The sequence below is a fragment of the Neopelma chrysocephalum genome, unplaced genomic scaffold (genome assembly GCF_003984885.1).
Source record: "Neopelma chrysocephalum unplaced genomic scaffold, ASM398488v2 Primary Assembly neopelma1_69, whole genome shotgun sequence".
Lineage (NCBI taxonomy): Eukaryota > Metazoa > Chordata > Aves > Passeriformes > Pipridae > Neopelma > Neopelma chrysocephalum.
The window spans coordinates 2139414-2154728 of record NW_020897729.1 but is presented as its reverse complement, the minus strand read 5'-3'; the positions used below and the strand labels follow the sequence as shown (position 1 = coordinate 2154728).

Sequence of the window (15315 nt, the reverse complement as noted above, 5' to 3'; positions counted from 1 at the left end):
AAGTTCTCAGCAGGGTGAGAAACAGGATGTTGATCTTGCACTTGCCCAGACAGCATCCTAATTACTGCAGGATTTTGATCAGTTTAAAAAATTGTTATTTCTTCTGAAGGATCTGTGAACTTAATAAACATATAAATTAAAAAGTAAAGACCGAATAGTAATAGCTAAAAATCAAGTGTATACTCACGAGTTCTGTCAGCTGTCTGAGCTGTCCAATTTCTTCAGGTATTGAAACCAATTTATTATTACTTGCTATCAAAACTTTTAGTGGTAGACTACAGAGGTGTACTGGCAATGTTGAAAGCTGGTTTCGACTTTTGACAGAGAGAAAACAAAATAACCAGAACACTAATGAGAAATCTTAATGCAATGAAAGACACATACAAAAAGCACACTCCATTTAGGTGATCAAATCAGGTTTTATATAATTACTGCAAAAGTAGTTCCATGAGGCTGTTCTTCACTACTTGCTTTATCTAGTTATGTGTGAACAAACTCTGAATATCAAGTACCAAGCCTGATCAGACGCTTTTGAACTCAGTGAGGGGGACTGTGACATTTTTGTGCCCTTTCAGGTGGTTCTGGTAACTGGCCATGCTCTGTCACAAAGGAGTTTGAGCAGAGTGCAAAAGCCTTTCTCATAAGGAGCACTGCAGGTCAGCACACACAAAATGCCAGAGAAAGTCATTAGATACTGAATATTTAAAGTATATTTCTAATTAAGTAAGGACAATGGGACTGCACCCACTAGAGATATAGCATTAGGAAAGCTATACATGATTCATATCCTATTTGTACAATTTTCATATCAATTAAAAAAAAGAAAATAAAGAAATATACTTCTGCCAATTTAGTGTGCTTATAACACCAGAAGGGAATAGCCTGAGACCTTTTTTTTTTATAAATATCTCTGCCAATTCCTGACAAGAAACTTTCCACATCTCTTAAAAGACACTCTACAAATGCAAGGTGCTGTACACAGTCGAATTTCACGATGGGCCAAGTTGCAGCAATTAGCTTTTAATGCTGGCAGTGAAGTGCTAATGCTTGAGAAAGATCTTTCAAAGCCACCAGTACAGTGAAGGTAAAGGGAAATTGCATGTCTTATTCATCTGCTGTGAGCTGAACTGCAAAGACCATGCTAAAGCTCTACCATCTCTTTTCAGACTGCACGTCTGTACTTCACTGGAAAACTACTGGATTTATTTATTCCTTTAAACTGGAATTAGACTTGTTCATACTCCACTTCTAAAAGCTGCTGCTTAATCCTCATGTTCCCTGATCCACCTAAGTGGGTTAAGAATGGTCCAGGTTGCTTTGATTCAATGACACACAACACAACAACGTGATGATTACACACCAAGTTGGCACTACTTACAGATGCACTAAAATTTACAAACCCAGACTACTCATACTAAAGCAAAATTTGTAAGACAACTGTTACCTGATATTTAGAAATGTTAAAGACTGTAAGTTCAAAACAGCCTCTGGGATGTATCGAATGCAGTTCTGGTACAAATTAAGACTCTCGAGGGAGACAAAGTGACACGCTTCTGCTGGAAGCTCCGACAGTCTGTTCCGTGACAGATCTGAAGGGAGGGAAAAAAAGAGAGATTCAGTAAAGATACCTTAAAACTTCACCAATTCCTTGCTTGGCAAGAGACAGAAGTTAAACCAAATCTCCTACGACATGTTTGTATTTGAAGAATCAAAACATTTCCTTAGACAGTTCCAATCATCAGCCTACAGCTATAAAACATCCATCAGCAGTACTGTCCTTCAAAAGCTGTGATAAATAATGCACTTGCAAAGGGTTCTTTTTTCTTTAAAGGTTAAGGAAAGCTGCTGATTATAAATGCCAAAGGGCTGTTCTCGCAGACACACACACAGAGCTCTCACTTCCTAACACACCCAGCTCCAAGTTCTGACAGGAACAATGCTCCTGTCTCAAGCACCTTCTGTCAGCAGGGAGTTCCCACAGAGAACTGTTTGCTAAGCTGATGCTTCACCTCAGTATTTTTAAGGGGGGGCAGACATTCATTGCAAAAACCCATCTAACCTGAATCAGTGTTATGAATGATTAAAAAAAAAAATCCATATTTAATTGCTATTTTATTTGTTTTGAACTTCTCATCAGCATAAGAGGACAAAAGCTACCACGCCAAAATACATACAATAAACTAATTTCTGTATCTTTATTCCATGAAGGAACCATACAATACAGATTACTTTTTAAATACTGCCAATGCAGATATGTCTTGTGTCTCTTGACATTATTTTTATGGGGTTTTTTTGTAAAGGGAAGCTTTTCCAAAGTAAAAAAGCCCTCCTTGGAGAAATTGTTCCATTGTACACTGCTCTAGGTTGTCCAAGGAGAACACTCCGAGTGCAGCTTGAACTGACTCTAGGCCTACCTTGATGCTTAGAACAGACCATGAGCTACTACTGATAAATAAGCAGTAATTAAAAATCTCAGCAGGAAGAATCACTATGAAAAACTCTGTAGATAAAACCCATGAGCTTTAGTACAAAAGTGGGAAGGAACTTCATTACCCAACCTCCAGGTATGACTGAAGCTCACTACAGCAGGGGCTATGATGGACATATGTTGCAGGGTGCACTAATCCATCACTACAAAAAGGGAATGAAACTCATTGTCTGTTCAGCAATGACAATTAAAAAAAGAATAAAATTAAAAAATAAATAATAGAAATTAAAAAAAAACAAACAAAACCAAAACAAAGAAACAAAAAACTCCCCAAAACCCCCCGAACCACACCAAGTACTTCTTTGCAGCTGGTATCAGGCTCAAACATGATCTCAGCTTGAACTCATCTGAATGTGATTTTGAAAAAAACAAGACTTTTAAATGAACGTTTCCGACAGCTCTAATAGTGGGAGTTAAAACTAAAAAATAATACAAGTTGTCAGCAGTAAGTCTGCATTGCATATCTAGAATGGTTTTATTGTTTTATGACAGAAAACAGTTCGAGATTTTTGCCTCCCTTTTCTATTTTTTCTGTGAAAAAGACCTTTTATCCTTGTTTTTCTTTTCTTCTAAGAGTCAAGAAAAACTTGCACTTACATAGATTGCTAAAGGCAGGCTCTATAAACATCCTGATCTTACCATATGCTAATTCAGACAAAACATCAGATAAATGCATCGCTGCAAAGAAGGATCACTGTGATGGATCCTGCTACTGCCAAACCAGAGTTTTCCTACCTCTACTGCTTGTCCCAGGCCCTTTGCATTGCCGGAGTGTGTGGGAGAACCTTACCAGAATTAAATACAGCAGTTTTTCTGATCACCTCACCACACAGCCCTATAAACCCTATGCCAGCACCAGGGAGAAATGTCAGTGCAGGTAGCAGAATCCCTGTTCTGGTGCCAGGGATTATTTTTGGTGATTTAAAGCACTCACTGAACTCCAGCCTAAGTGGAAGCAGCAAATGAGTCGGACTGATCAAACCTCCTTAAGGATCTGCAGATAGTGAAGGAGTCAATAAAGTAATTGTGTGTGTCCTACAGGGACACAGCACACACTTCCAAGGGAATTGTACTGGAATTGTACAGGCCAGTGGTCACAGCACCAAGCCTGCCAGAGTTCAAGAAGTGTTTGGATGACACTTTCAGGCACATGGTGTGACTCTCGGGGATGGTTCTGTACAGGGCTAAGAGTTGGACTCGATGATCCTTGTGGGTCCCTCAAACTCAGCATATTCTGTGATTCTGCAAATTTATGCAATGGACACTTATTTTGCACAACCATCTCCGATAATACCCTTGTCTGTCCTAGGATTTCTTCTGCTTTACTTCCACAGTTTAATTCTCATTAATGATTTAGTGAAAATGACAGCAAACTCCAACCTTCCTCTCCTCCAGGTCGTATCACTGCAGGAGATTTAAAGCAGAGTAACAGTGCTAAAATTGTGCAACAATGGGGTGTCCGAAATTGTGACATTCCTAATGGGATCTCTCCATGTGCCAACGTTGTTGTAAATGTAACAGGAGAAGAGAGATTTTTCAAACAAACACACTTCTCCTCAACGTAAGCTATGTATCCAGAAAAGTTTCTAGTAAGTGTTTGCAGTCACTGGAATTATCTGTGATCCACACAACTTGCCATGAGGTTCCACAGTAAAATTGTATGTTACTGTCTAAGAAAGGGAGAAGGATGCAAATTATTTCAGAGACAACAACAAGCAAGAGTAATTTAGAAAAAATACTTGGCTTCCTCATTGACTAGATGCTTAAGTGCCTATTTAAAGAATTATTACAACACTGATTTACATATAAGGTGTAAATGTTTTTCTTAGGGACTCTGGAAGATGGAAGTGAATTCCACCTCTTCTCTCACAACATACTAACATCCTTCAGCTCACAGCTTTATCTCTCCTTCACACAGCTGTGCTGGCAAAGGCAGCTTGAATACAACCCCTTTTAACAGAGAAATAGGCTTCCCAAGTAGTGAGTCCTATTTTCTGGCAGAAGAGCGGCAAATAAAAAGTTTCTTTCAACTGGTTTGGAAAGGTTTACCCTCAAACATGAGAATTCTCAATTGCTTTTTGTTTCACTTTATATTACCAAAGAACATTTAAGAACTACTTTTTACATATTGTGCAGACCACAAGGCTTGAACTAGTCAAGAACTTCACATATTCTGAGCTATGATTTAGTATTTCTGAAGAAATAACTCCCTGCAAAAATAACATTAGGTATGAAGAAATGAAAATATACTTTTTAAACAACAAATGAGCTCAGTGTGTGATAGAAAAGAGACACCAGAGCTGGTTAGCAGCAATGACTAACTTTTTCCAGACTTCTCTCAATCTACAGTGATTTCTAAAACTTGGCATTTCTATTCAGCAGTAGACATTCAGTGGAAAACAGATTAAATCAGAGCTGAATTTTGATGCTGCAGTATAGTCTCTTACATAATTAAAAATGGGTCTAACCAGTTACAGGTTTGATTAATAACTTTGCAGCATTTTTACTCATGATGGCCATGAGAATGCTGTCTTACACACAGCATCCATGATTCCATGTGTCCAAACAGGGAGCCAGGAGGGAGGGTCTGCCAGGGTCACAAAAACAGGCAAGCACTAGGGAATAAAAAAACCCCAAACAACTAAGCTAAAACAAGAGTACCTGGAGAATTACACAGAAGCAAGATATGATAAAATACAGTGTCAGTTCTGAATCTGTAAATGAAGACCTGCTTTTTTCTGCAATCCCCTCTCTGTCCCATTGCAAACCTCCTACAAGTATTTCAATTTCCCAAAGTCCACAATGCAGCATCCCTAAGATTCAGGGACATTTTTTTATTTTGGTCCAGTTTCTCTGGAATCCTCTTCCATGCCAGAAAGTGGACCTTCGATGGGACCAGAAATGAGGCAGAGAGTACAACAGTCACTGCATGAAAGAATTCAAAATCCTCTTTCCCACCTTCTTCCTAAAAACACCTAAATGAAAGGCACAGCTCTAACAAAACCAGAAGAGAAGCAAAAGCATCCCAGTGATTGGTTATATATTCACATATATGTTGCCCTGCAGTACAGCACTAGCTGGTGATTTTCCAAAAGAGAAAGTGTGAGGTAAAGGAAAAAACTAAGGTATTTTATTTAAAATATCCTGTCAATGGAGACTTGTTCTAGTGATATTCTTCTGCTATTGTATACATAACATGACTTCAACAACCAGAAAATAAAAAGGAGTTACAGTACAAATTATTGTGTAAACTAAAATTTCTGCAAATATTTTTATTTCTCAGAGAAAATAATGAATGTTGTAGTGAGATATTATTTTTCATATTTTTTAACAAGCAAGAAATAATCAGTGTGATGCAGATTATTTCCTTTAACGTGTATGTGCACACCCTTTCTGCTTCTCATACCTTAAACTGCAAAAAACAAATGACTAATTCCCCCCAAAAGCACAAATGCTGAATTTCACTATGAATAAGTACATGAGTGAAATACAGCTGTTATAATTTGACTTGTGTTCACATTTCATGGGTCAAAATCACTGTTACCAGAAATCTGCTTTAAAGAAAGGCTCTCCTACTTTGCTAAAAATGGATGTGTTTCCTTGAAGGCAAGATCATGTGGAATTTTGGCAATGGCGAAGCATTCTTTGGAACTAAGGTCTTTGAGAAAGATAAAAAAGCCAACAGTACAGATACAAAATGAAATCTCAGAGCAGAGTTAGATCACTGACCTTTTCCATTTTAACTGGGATTCTGTTCAGAAAGCCAGTAAATCCAATGTCAAATGAGACTAGAGAATACACCATGCTTAAAACTGCATCACTTGGCATTAAATGGAAACTCTTCCTGTTCAAAAAATGTTCCTCTAACATTAGACATTAGCAGGGCTGTGTTCACACATTTTTAACTTCAGCTGTAACACAAATTTTGCCCCCAAAGGAAAATCAGTGATGCATAAAGATGCACTGTTCAAGGCATGGGGTACTTTAACCCACTACATACATGATAAAGAGAGGGAGCTGCAGCTCAACTGTTGCTGGCACTCAAACCAGCTGGGGGGTGGTGAGTTCCAATTCATCACGAGATGCTAATGTGATCAGTCCACTAATCCTGTTGCATGGGAATAGGCTTCGGTTCTCATTCCAATTAACTACAATGAAAGCCAGTTCTAGACCTGGGCTGTGCTACAAAATTTGGTTGATAAAAATCTGCCCTTTGTTACCAGAGATCTGCATGTGTTCCCCACACACTTTGAATTTTTTTTATTATTATTATTTTTTTAATTTAAACCAGCAAAGCCTGGATTTCTGGCTGTCTATTCAAACCCAAATGTCAGCAACCACCATAACACCCGCTGGCAACACACTGATGTAAGAGAGACTGTGACACTGTCAGCAGCTCTATGCTGTGGGCTCCCACCCACGACGTAGTGTGGCTTCTAGAACACCCCAGCTGCAGCTGCGTGACATCAGCCACCAACGTGCTGCAGTGATGCAACAACTCTGGTATCTGTGAATCCTGATGGTGACACTGGTGGCTTACGGGTTGCCCTCAACTAGAACGGCTTCGTTTGCAGGGCAAGAAAATGTTCTGCTGTCTCAAAAACTATGAAGCGTGTGGTGTAGCCTGAAAGCACACGCACAGTTTTTCTTTAGTAACAGACAAATCTAAGATACATGGGCCTGCAGCTGACAGAGGAAAACATATTTTCATATAAATAATTAGATAAGCCAATCAATGACCAGGAGGCTGACAGCCAGCATGGCAACAGAAGGCAAAAGGCAGCATGAAGTGCTGTAAGGGGACAAAGTACAGCTGTTCAAGAAGAAATACCAGAATCTGGAACTGTGTAAACAGACTGGTTTTTTCACATACACTACTTAAAGACCAGAAGCAAACTCCACAGTTTCACACTGATAACAACAAAAACATCATTACACTGAAGAATATCCTTGAAGCAGTTGATGTATTCTCAATGATATGGAATGCAACAGGGAACAGCTCATTTACAGCTCCTGCTCCCTGGAAGTTAACTGCTTAGGTACAGGACCTGTCAGATAAGGTCACTAAACCCATCTTTTGAGGAATGTGATGCTATTTCATTGCTCAATTCTGACATTTAGAATCAACTCTATTACAACAACTATATTTCCAAATGCATTTGAAGCACATTGTTATGTAAACCTCAACTCCACCTTCTGCTTCTCATTGTGTTAGGGAAATAAATTCATTCACATTCATCCTGGGTTTATGAACTGATTTTTTTCACCTCTCAAATGTTTCAGAACTTGAAAATCTAAGAGCAGCAACGCTTGCGATCCTGTTGACTTTTAGGAAACATTCCCATAAAACTTCTAAAATAAAATTAATAAAATGAAAGCATAGCCCTAAGCAGATGAACTATTGGTATTATGGCACTGACTTTTCTTGCACAAGAAAACCAGAAGTCATTGTAAGAGAATAGCTCTGTGATGTACTTCTGTTGGTCCCTGTACTCATTTACTGGGAGTGTTTTCCTTTCTAAGCACTGAAATGTTGGCATCCTTCAAGCTTCATTTCACACCTGGAGGATTTCCTGACACAGGAGGGGTGACTTTACCTCTTCCTGCCTGCTGTGATACAGAACTACCACTTCTCTCATACCCTAATTTAAAACAAACCTCAGAAATGTCATCTCCTGACTCACCTTCTACCTGCCAGTCCTGTCAAACCAGAACTTTTCCCAACTATTTTCCCATGTATCGTGTAAACCTATTAAGTTACAGTGAAAGAAGGTGGCATTTACTGAACCAAAATGTGTCTGTTCCTTCTTTGTTTTCCCTAGGGAATACACACTGCCAAGGACAGCACCACTGCCCAAGCTGCAATACCTGAGTAACAGCATAATGAAGACTGTTTTCACTTACATTCTTTCTGTAGCTCTGTAATGAAATATAGAATTTCCAGTTTCAATTTCCAATATTTCATGAAAGAAAACAAGATTCAGACACATGATCCATCCTTGATACACTTACCACATTTCAATTCTCAGCAGATCCATTTTTGATATGCACGATCACACTCCCACTTAGCAGCAGCACCAACAGCATTAAACTGCATTTTAACCATTTCCACAAACTAACATTTTGTAACTGATAATCTCCAACCTACTGGTTTTTGCCACATGCACAAGGTGGGATTTCTGCAGTTACAGAAAAGGAGGCAAAGGTTAGTGGTTTCTTCCAACTGTCACCCTGGTGATGCTACATCTGGAACGAGAGGTGCTGACCACCAAAACCTTCATCAACCTGAGGCTGTACTGCATGGCATGCAACACAAATGGAAAGATTACAGGTCACAGTGAAATAGGCTCTCTAGATTTCCTGCCTTTTGTGCTCAATACAAGGTTTGTAGCTTTTAACCAAGGCTGCTCAACTGTCCTTTATAAAACCTGTTTCAAATCATTGCCAAATCATTGTCAAGTTTCAGATGTGCGGATCAAAGTTTCACAGATGCTATTTCCTCTGGCTACACTTTTATTTTGGAACATTCAATACAAATAACAAAGCTTCTTGCCAAAGGTTTTAAAAAACAAGAAAACCTCTCACTTCTCTGAAGAACTCCCACAAATCCCTTACTTGAAGCAATTTTAGTGAAGTGAGAACTATGGCCAAAAGCACTTGCCTTTTCCTTCAACACCTATATTACCAAATGAAACCTGGCTGTTTTCTAACTCAGGAGCATCTTAAGAACAGTCATACAATGGAGTTTTGGCTTCCAAATTCCTTGAACTACACTAGGTTTCTTTAGCATTAAGTTGCCTCTTCAACTCCTCTCCATTAAAACACATCACATAAAAACAAAAAAATTAATCAAGTACAACTCTCTTACCTGGCCAGTCTCTGCAACATTCACCATTTGCTGTTAAGACTAGAAAAATCTTTGTACAAAGACCTGTAAGAACTTTAATTATACTAAATAAGAAAACTCAGTCATACTTGGGATCAAAGAGGAAAAGAGAAGATTCTAAGCACCAACTCCCATTCTCCCTCCCTATTTTCTCTCCACATGATTTTAATGCATATTTGCTATAGTTTAGCTTTCTCTTTTACACATGAAGGAAAACTGCACAGGTGTCACCATAAAAAACACTGACTAAACACAAGCACATATTTTAGAGTCCTGCACTTACGTCAGCTGCTGTATGGCCACTGACAAGAAAGCATGATCTCAAGGAAAGCACAATGTCTCAGTGGAGCAGATCGCCCGAGGACTGCAAGAAGAGGATAAACATTCTAATGAGAGTAACAAAATGGAATACAATGCCACTTCCTCTGTGAAATAATTTCATTTTCCTTTTGCATGGACCAAAAACCAACAGTGGAAATACAGAACACCATCATACAGTTGTTCTTGTGTGGTCGCTGGAGAGCAAGAAGGAGTGACAAGCTCCAGTTCATGCAAAGAACTGAAAACTCTTCATATTCCATCAATTCCAGTTGCTTTTCCTCTAGTTGGCTCTAGAGCAGAAAAATCTGTAGCCTAAATGGATCAAACTGTTATGTCAAGTATTATTTATTCATTATTCAATGTAGACCCTGGCTTCACAGTCAGCCACTCCAAGCCATGGAGCAATTCCTTACTGGCCATGTGTTACCATCCTCTGCCTTGTGCCAGCACTCCCGACTGTGCCCATACAGCCAGTTGTGTCTCATTACTGAGAACAAATCCTGAAAAAAACCAAAGCCACAAATAGTTTTCAGCCCTTCTGAGGTGTGATCCAGTTCATGCTGCAATTGTGTCATCTCTAACATCAATACAAGGGAGAGGATGAAGATGTGTGGGGAAGAACGAGACCATGACTTTTGGCAATAGCCTTGGATTTGGACAAGGGTTAATAACAACCATGAAACTGCACCTTTTTTGGTTCCTTAGCTCACACACAGTCCTAATAAATATGTCTTTTCAGAGTAGCAAATACAGGGTTACAATCAGGGATTTATTCCCAGGTTTTGCTCATGATGGACACGTACCTGTGTACGTGGTATGTCCTCGTGTGCACAGCATGGTATTTTAAGGATGGCACACGGTGGGGTGAAGCAAACACTTCAGGAACGAGATGAAACCACTTTGCAGATGAGCATGGAAAGGAATTCAGAAGCTTTAAAAAGGAGGCAGAAGGAAGTCATATGACCTGCCAGCTGGGCCTTATGACCTGTCAGTAAACAACGGGACAGATTACACACAGAATACAAACTGCGACTCATGTACTGCTACAGCAGAGATGATGCAAAGTGGAAATTTGTTTGAAAACAGGAACTAATTCGAGCCCCTTCACATGGGGTTTGCGGTTAAAGAAGTTTTTACATATGCTCTGCTCTCTTCTAGCAATTTCATTCCCTTTTCCTCACTAAACCTGGCACCCAGCCTACAGCAGAATCATGATTCTCTTTCAAACAGCCCTAAAACTTAAAGCCAAACAAACTAAACTAAGTGAAAGTTGGAGAATAAATGTTGCAAAAGATCCAAAACTGAGGAAACAAAGTAGAGTTTCAGCTCACCAAGTCCAGTTAAATTGGGGAAGCTCAGTTCCTACTGGCTCGCATTGCAGGTTCCTGGGGTTTTTTGTGCAAAACATAAATACACACAGTATTTATCTTCAAGGAAAGCAGCCTCTGGACTACACCTAGAAAGCTGGTAAGGCAGCACACACCCCTTCATTGATAAAACTGCTTTAAAGGAAGCAATTTTGGTTTGACCCAAACATACTCCTTTGGTGTTTTAAAACTAACAAATAAAACCAAAAAGTCAAATCATAGCATGAAACCTGCATGTCTAGCCTTTTATTCTAGTGTAACAAAGACAGTTTAAAACGGTATCTGAAGGCCTTGGAGATCCCACCCTCTGCGATCCGACTTCACTGGTTTAAAATTATCCCCTCCATTGGATCCTCCTCACCAGCCCTTTGCTGTGAGCTACTGATTCTGCAACGCTTGTGTGAGCATTTCCCAATTCCCATCAGGCAGAAAAACCGTCAACTTAGCTCACATGATTTTTGAAGTTGTTTAAACTACTCTTGCAAATTTTGCCTGAAGCTAATCTGGGGAGGACTTACATGAACTGTCTCTAGTGGATATTTGAGGGCAGTGACTTCCTTTGGCAGCAATTTCCTTAGAGTAGCTGTTATCTGCACAATGACAAACAAGTTGAAGTTTTGCCTTTACAAAAAGGTTGAGTAAAAGACAGAGGAGAAGAAAACTTTTGAAAGAAGATCTTTCATCAGGCTTTCATAAGCAGACATTACTTTGAATTGAATCAGATCAAAGTCTTCATTACTTAAGCATTCCATTTTCTTCTAGCATTAAAGGAACTATCTTGGCTAAACCAAAGGAGATTAAGCTCATCTTGTAAATGTCTCACTGCAACACCATCATTTAGAATCATAACATGGTTCGGATTTGCTGCTTTGATTCAGGTCCTCAATCCCAGCACACACAAAATGAAATTAACCTCTCCTGTATTTCTTCATCATCTGTTTTTATCTAAGACATCTGTTTTTCTCAGTTTTCATGCTCAGGCTCATGGAGAATGAATACCATTATAGGGAATACTCCCACCAAAAACATCAACATACCTCCCTTGTATGGACTCTCTTTCCCAATCTGGAAACAATTCCTCATTTTCTTTTACATCCCTTCACTTTTCCATGAATACTCCAAGAAAACTGACAACTCCAGACTCGAATATAACTTCTCATGTTCACAGGGGCAAAACTAATCTGGTTGTCAGTTCATAACTTACAGCTACTTGGTTCTTAGTGGTCTGGTTTACAGTGCAGAGGAGAGATGAGCTGCTGCACTGGAACAGGAATGAATGTGGTGAAGTGCTGCAACTTCTACAACCTGCTGGGACAGTGTCTCCTGAAAGTATACTCATTCATTAAAGTTCAGTTGAAGACATTCTTTTGCAGGCTTGAGTTGGAATGCTTAATTTGAAAGTCAAGTCACTTAATACATAATTTTTATCTTGTTTTCAATTAAAAAGCTTGCTAATGTCACTATACTTGTCCTCATATCCTACTAAGTTGTATTCAAAAATACACTTCAGTGCAGGAGACAGTGCAAGCTGGCACCTCCAGAGCAAGGGCTGAGCTAGTGCTGTAATGGGGAGATGACTGCTCTCTACCAAAGGAGGGAAAGCTGCATGTTTTACGGGGCAACTTTTAATTTCCTTACTGCCACAAGTTAAAAGTAGCATATTTTTTCATGGTCCAGAGACTGGTCAGTAAGCACTTCAATGTCTTCACACATATTATCATCTCCTTCAACTCAATTTCTCCCACTCTTCCAATTTTACATGGAAAAGATGGAGCATGCAATAAGTACATAAGACACTGCACAGAAGCAGCTTTGTAAAATAAAAAAGACTCTTGCCAAGAAACTATGCTGCATGTAAAACTCCTCACAAAAAAAGACAAGTAAACAAAGAGATGATAAATACTAATTCCTCCATTTTGTTATAAGACTCTCACATACTACGCTCAATACCACAGTCTATGGTTTAAATTCCATAGTCAACTTTCAGTTATTCATAAAAGGAAGAGGAAATAAGGGTCAGATAATGAAGATAAAGGCATGCCACAGGTTAATATAAAACCTAATGCAGAGGGTGGGTGAACAGTCATAGGCAATGACACTCCTGACAGATGAGCACCAAGTACCTCCTAGGTAGGACTGAGCCAGGCTAGAAACCCCCTGTGAGGCAGCACAGCACCCTTTAAATGCATTTATGCTTCCCAAGCTGGTCCTCCCACAACCAGCTAAGGCACCCCAAATACACCAACTACAATTAGTGGTGTCAGGACAACTGAGAGGGTACAAAATGTGCTATGAGAGCAGGAATGAGACCAACTGACTACGTTGTAAGCCACCCTCAACAATCTGTTCACAGCTATCAGAGCTACACCTGAAGAGACCATGAGTGAGGAAGATTGCATGGTACTGTCACTTTGCTTTATGCTCTGCTCTGTCTTTCATCTCCATCAGCGAAATACCTTGTATATTCAGCAATTCCAATGGCTCTGAGACTAAACTGTAACCTGGGGATGGAGATGTGGCATGGAATAAAGACAGGAGGAGTATGTCAGTCAGGAGGGCTGGAAATGTAAAACACAACCACCAAAGACTTTGTATTTTCACCATTCATCTATTTATTTTATTTCAATTAATCTTAACATTGGACATAAAATTCTCCACCTGCAAGTATTTTCACATGTAAATATGTCAGCTAATATAACAGCTGCTATTTACCAATTATCATGTTAGTTTTGCATATTCCCCCTATATATTTCACCAATCAGTTTGAAATGCATTATCTTACTCCCTTTTTTCCCACAAACAGTTTAAATAGAATGATATATTAAGGTCAGCAATACATGGACAGACAATAAAAAAATAATGTTAGCTGCAAATACATTTCAGAAATGTCTTAAGGGGAGAGTTAGAAACAAACCAGCACAAACCAGAACTGAAAATTCAAAGGTCCTAGAAAGCAAAGTGAGTAATTTCACATAAAAAGGCCAATTACTCTCAGAGAAAGGCAAGCATTTCTATAAAATTTTATGCCTATTATTACTGCATTTCTCTGACACTCTTAATAGAGTGGCTCCGTATTTATGGCACTCAGACACAGCTTCATCAGAATGCACTGTAAAGTCACCAAATATGCCTCATATCACTGCAGACACTGATCTGTCTTCCACAGAACTGTATTTTACTGAGGGGAAAAGTCAATAAAGTCCAACAGTCAAAAGTCCTATGTTCTTTTAATGGCTCCTTGAGGCCATCTCTCATGCTGACATCATCCCTAACAAAAAAAGCCTGTTACACTTTACACAAGAAGAGTTTCAATTTCAATAGGACAATTATTGCCAGAATTCTAGAAAAAGAGCTGGAGTCTTACCAAGTCATCTGTGCAGTACAAGCCATTTTAGTGTCAAGAAATAAAACAACAGTATAGGATATGTATGGAAAATATCTCATATCAAACAGAGAGAACAGCCAAATGAGGAGATAAATGACAGCAATTGCCAAAACATATGCTCAAAATACGAAATAAATTTTGAATCTGGAAACCATAAAAGTCACCTTCAGTCAAAAACACACCACGCAGACATTACCAGGGATCAAGGGCTACAGAACTGGCAGTCACCATCTCATACATCTTCACTGTCTTAAAAACTAAGCTTGCTAAAAACTACTGGCAAGGCTATCAAAATTATTGTTATATTCCCAAATTAGTATTTGAGGTGAATTGTATACACATCTTTTAACAAAAAAAATAAACATTATGAATGCTGGAAGCAAACACATAAAACAAAATCCAAACTGATCTGACCACAGATGAAAATAATTTTTTTTCAAATCCAAACCAAAGTGATTCCTGTTCAGGAAAAGGCTTAAGCTGAGGTTTAACACTAAACATTGCTCTTTAAAGGCCGTGATGAAAATTAATCTCAAAATGCAGTAATCACTTTGAAAGTTTTTGGCTGATTGGCTCTATCCCTCCAGCTCCTTCAGAGAAACATTAGTTTTCTGCATGTGACAACTCTCATCTATACCAGCTCAAATTGAAGAGAATGAAAGCTTTTTGCCTTGCCAGGAGAATTCTTGACAAACACTGAGCCACAGAAGAAAAGCTGCGTGGCAACTGCCCACACTGCATAACAACAATGAGAATTCCACTTCCAGAGTTCTCCATTATTCCATTTCACAATGACTATTTCAACTGCTTGTATTTTTAGAGCTCTACGTGTGTATAAAACCTTAATTTTAAAAGTCTTCATTTGCAA

General features: G+C 38.9%; 1 protein-coding gene across 11 annotated transcripts in view; it reads right to left on the bottom strand.

The window, feature by feature from the left end:
- LRCH3 (leucine rich repeats and calponin homology domain containing 3) overlaps positions 1-15315 on the bottom strand; it is a 61561-nt gene that overhangs the window by 34059 nt on the left and 12187 nt on the right. For all 11 annotated transcript variants that reach the window (XM_027685751.1, XM_027685754.1, XM_027685757.1 and 8 more), the window contains exons 2-3: positions 1445-1589; positions 188-314 (exon numbers count right to left, since the gene is read on the bottom strand). In XM_027685751.1, the coding sequence (XP_027541552.1) occupies positions 188-314; positions 1445-1589 (272 nt within the window). The remainder of the gene's footprint in view (positions 1-187; positions 315-1444; positions 1590-15315) is intronic.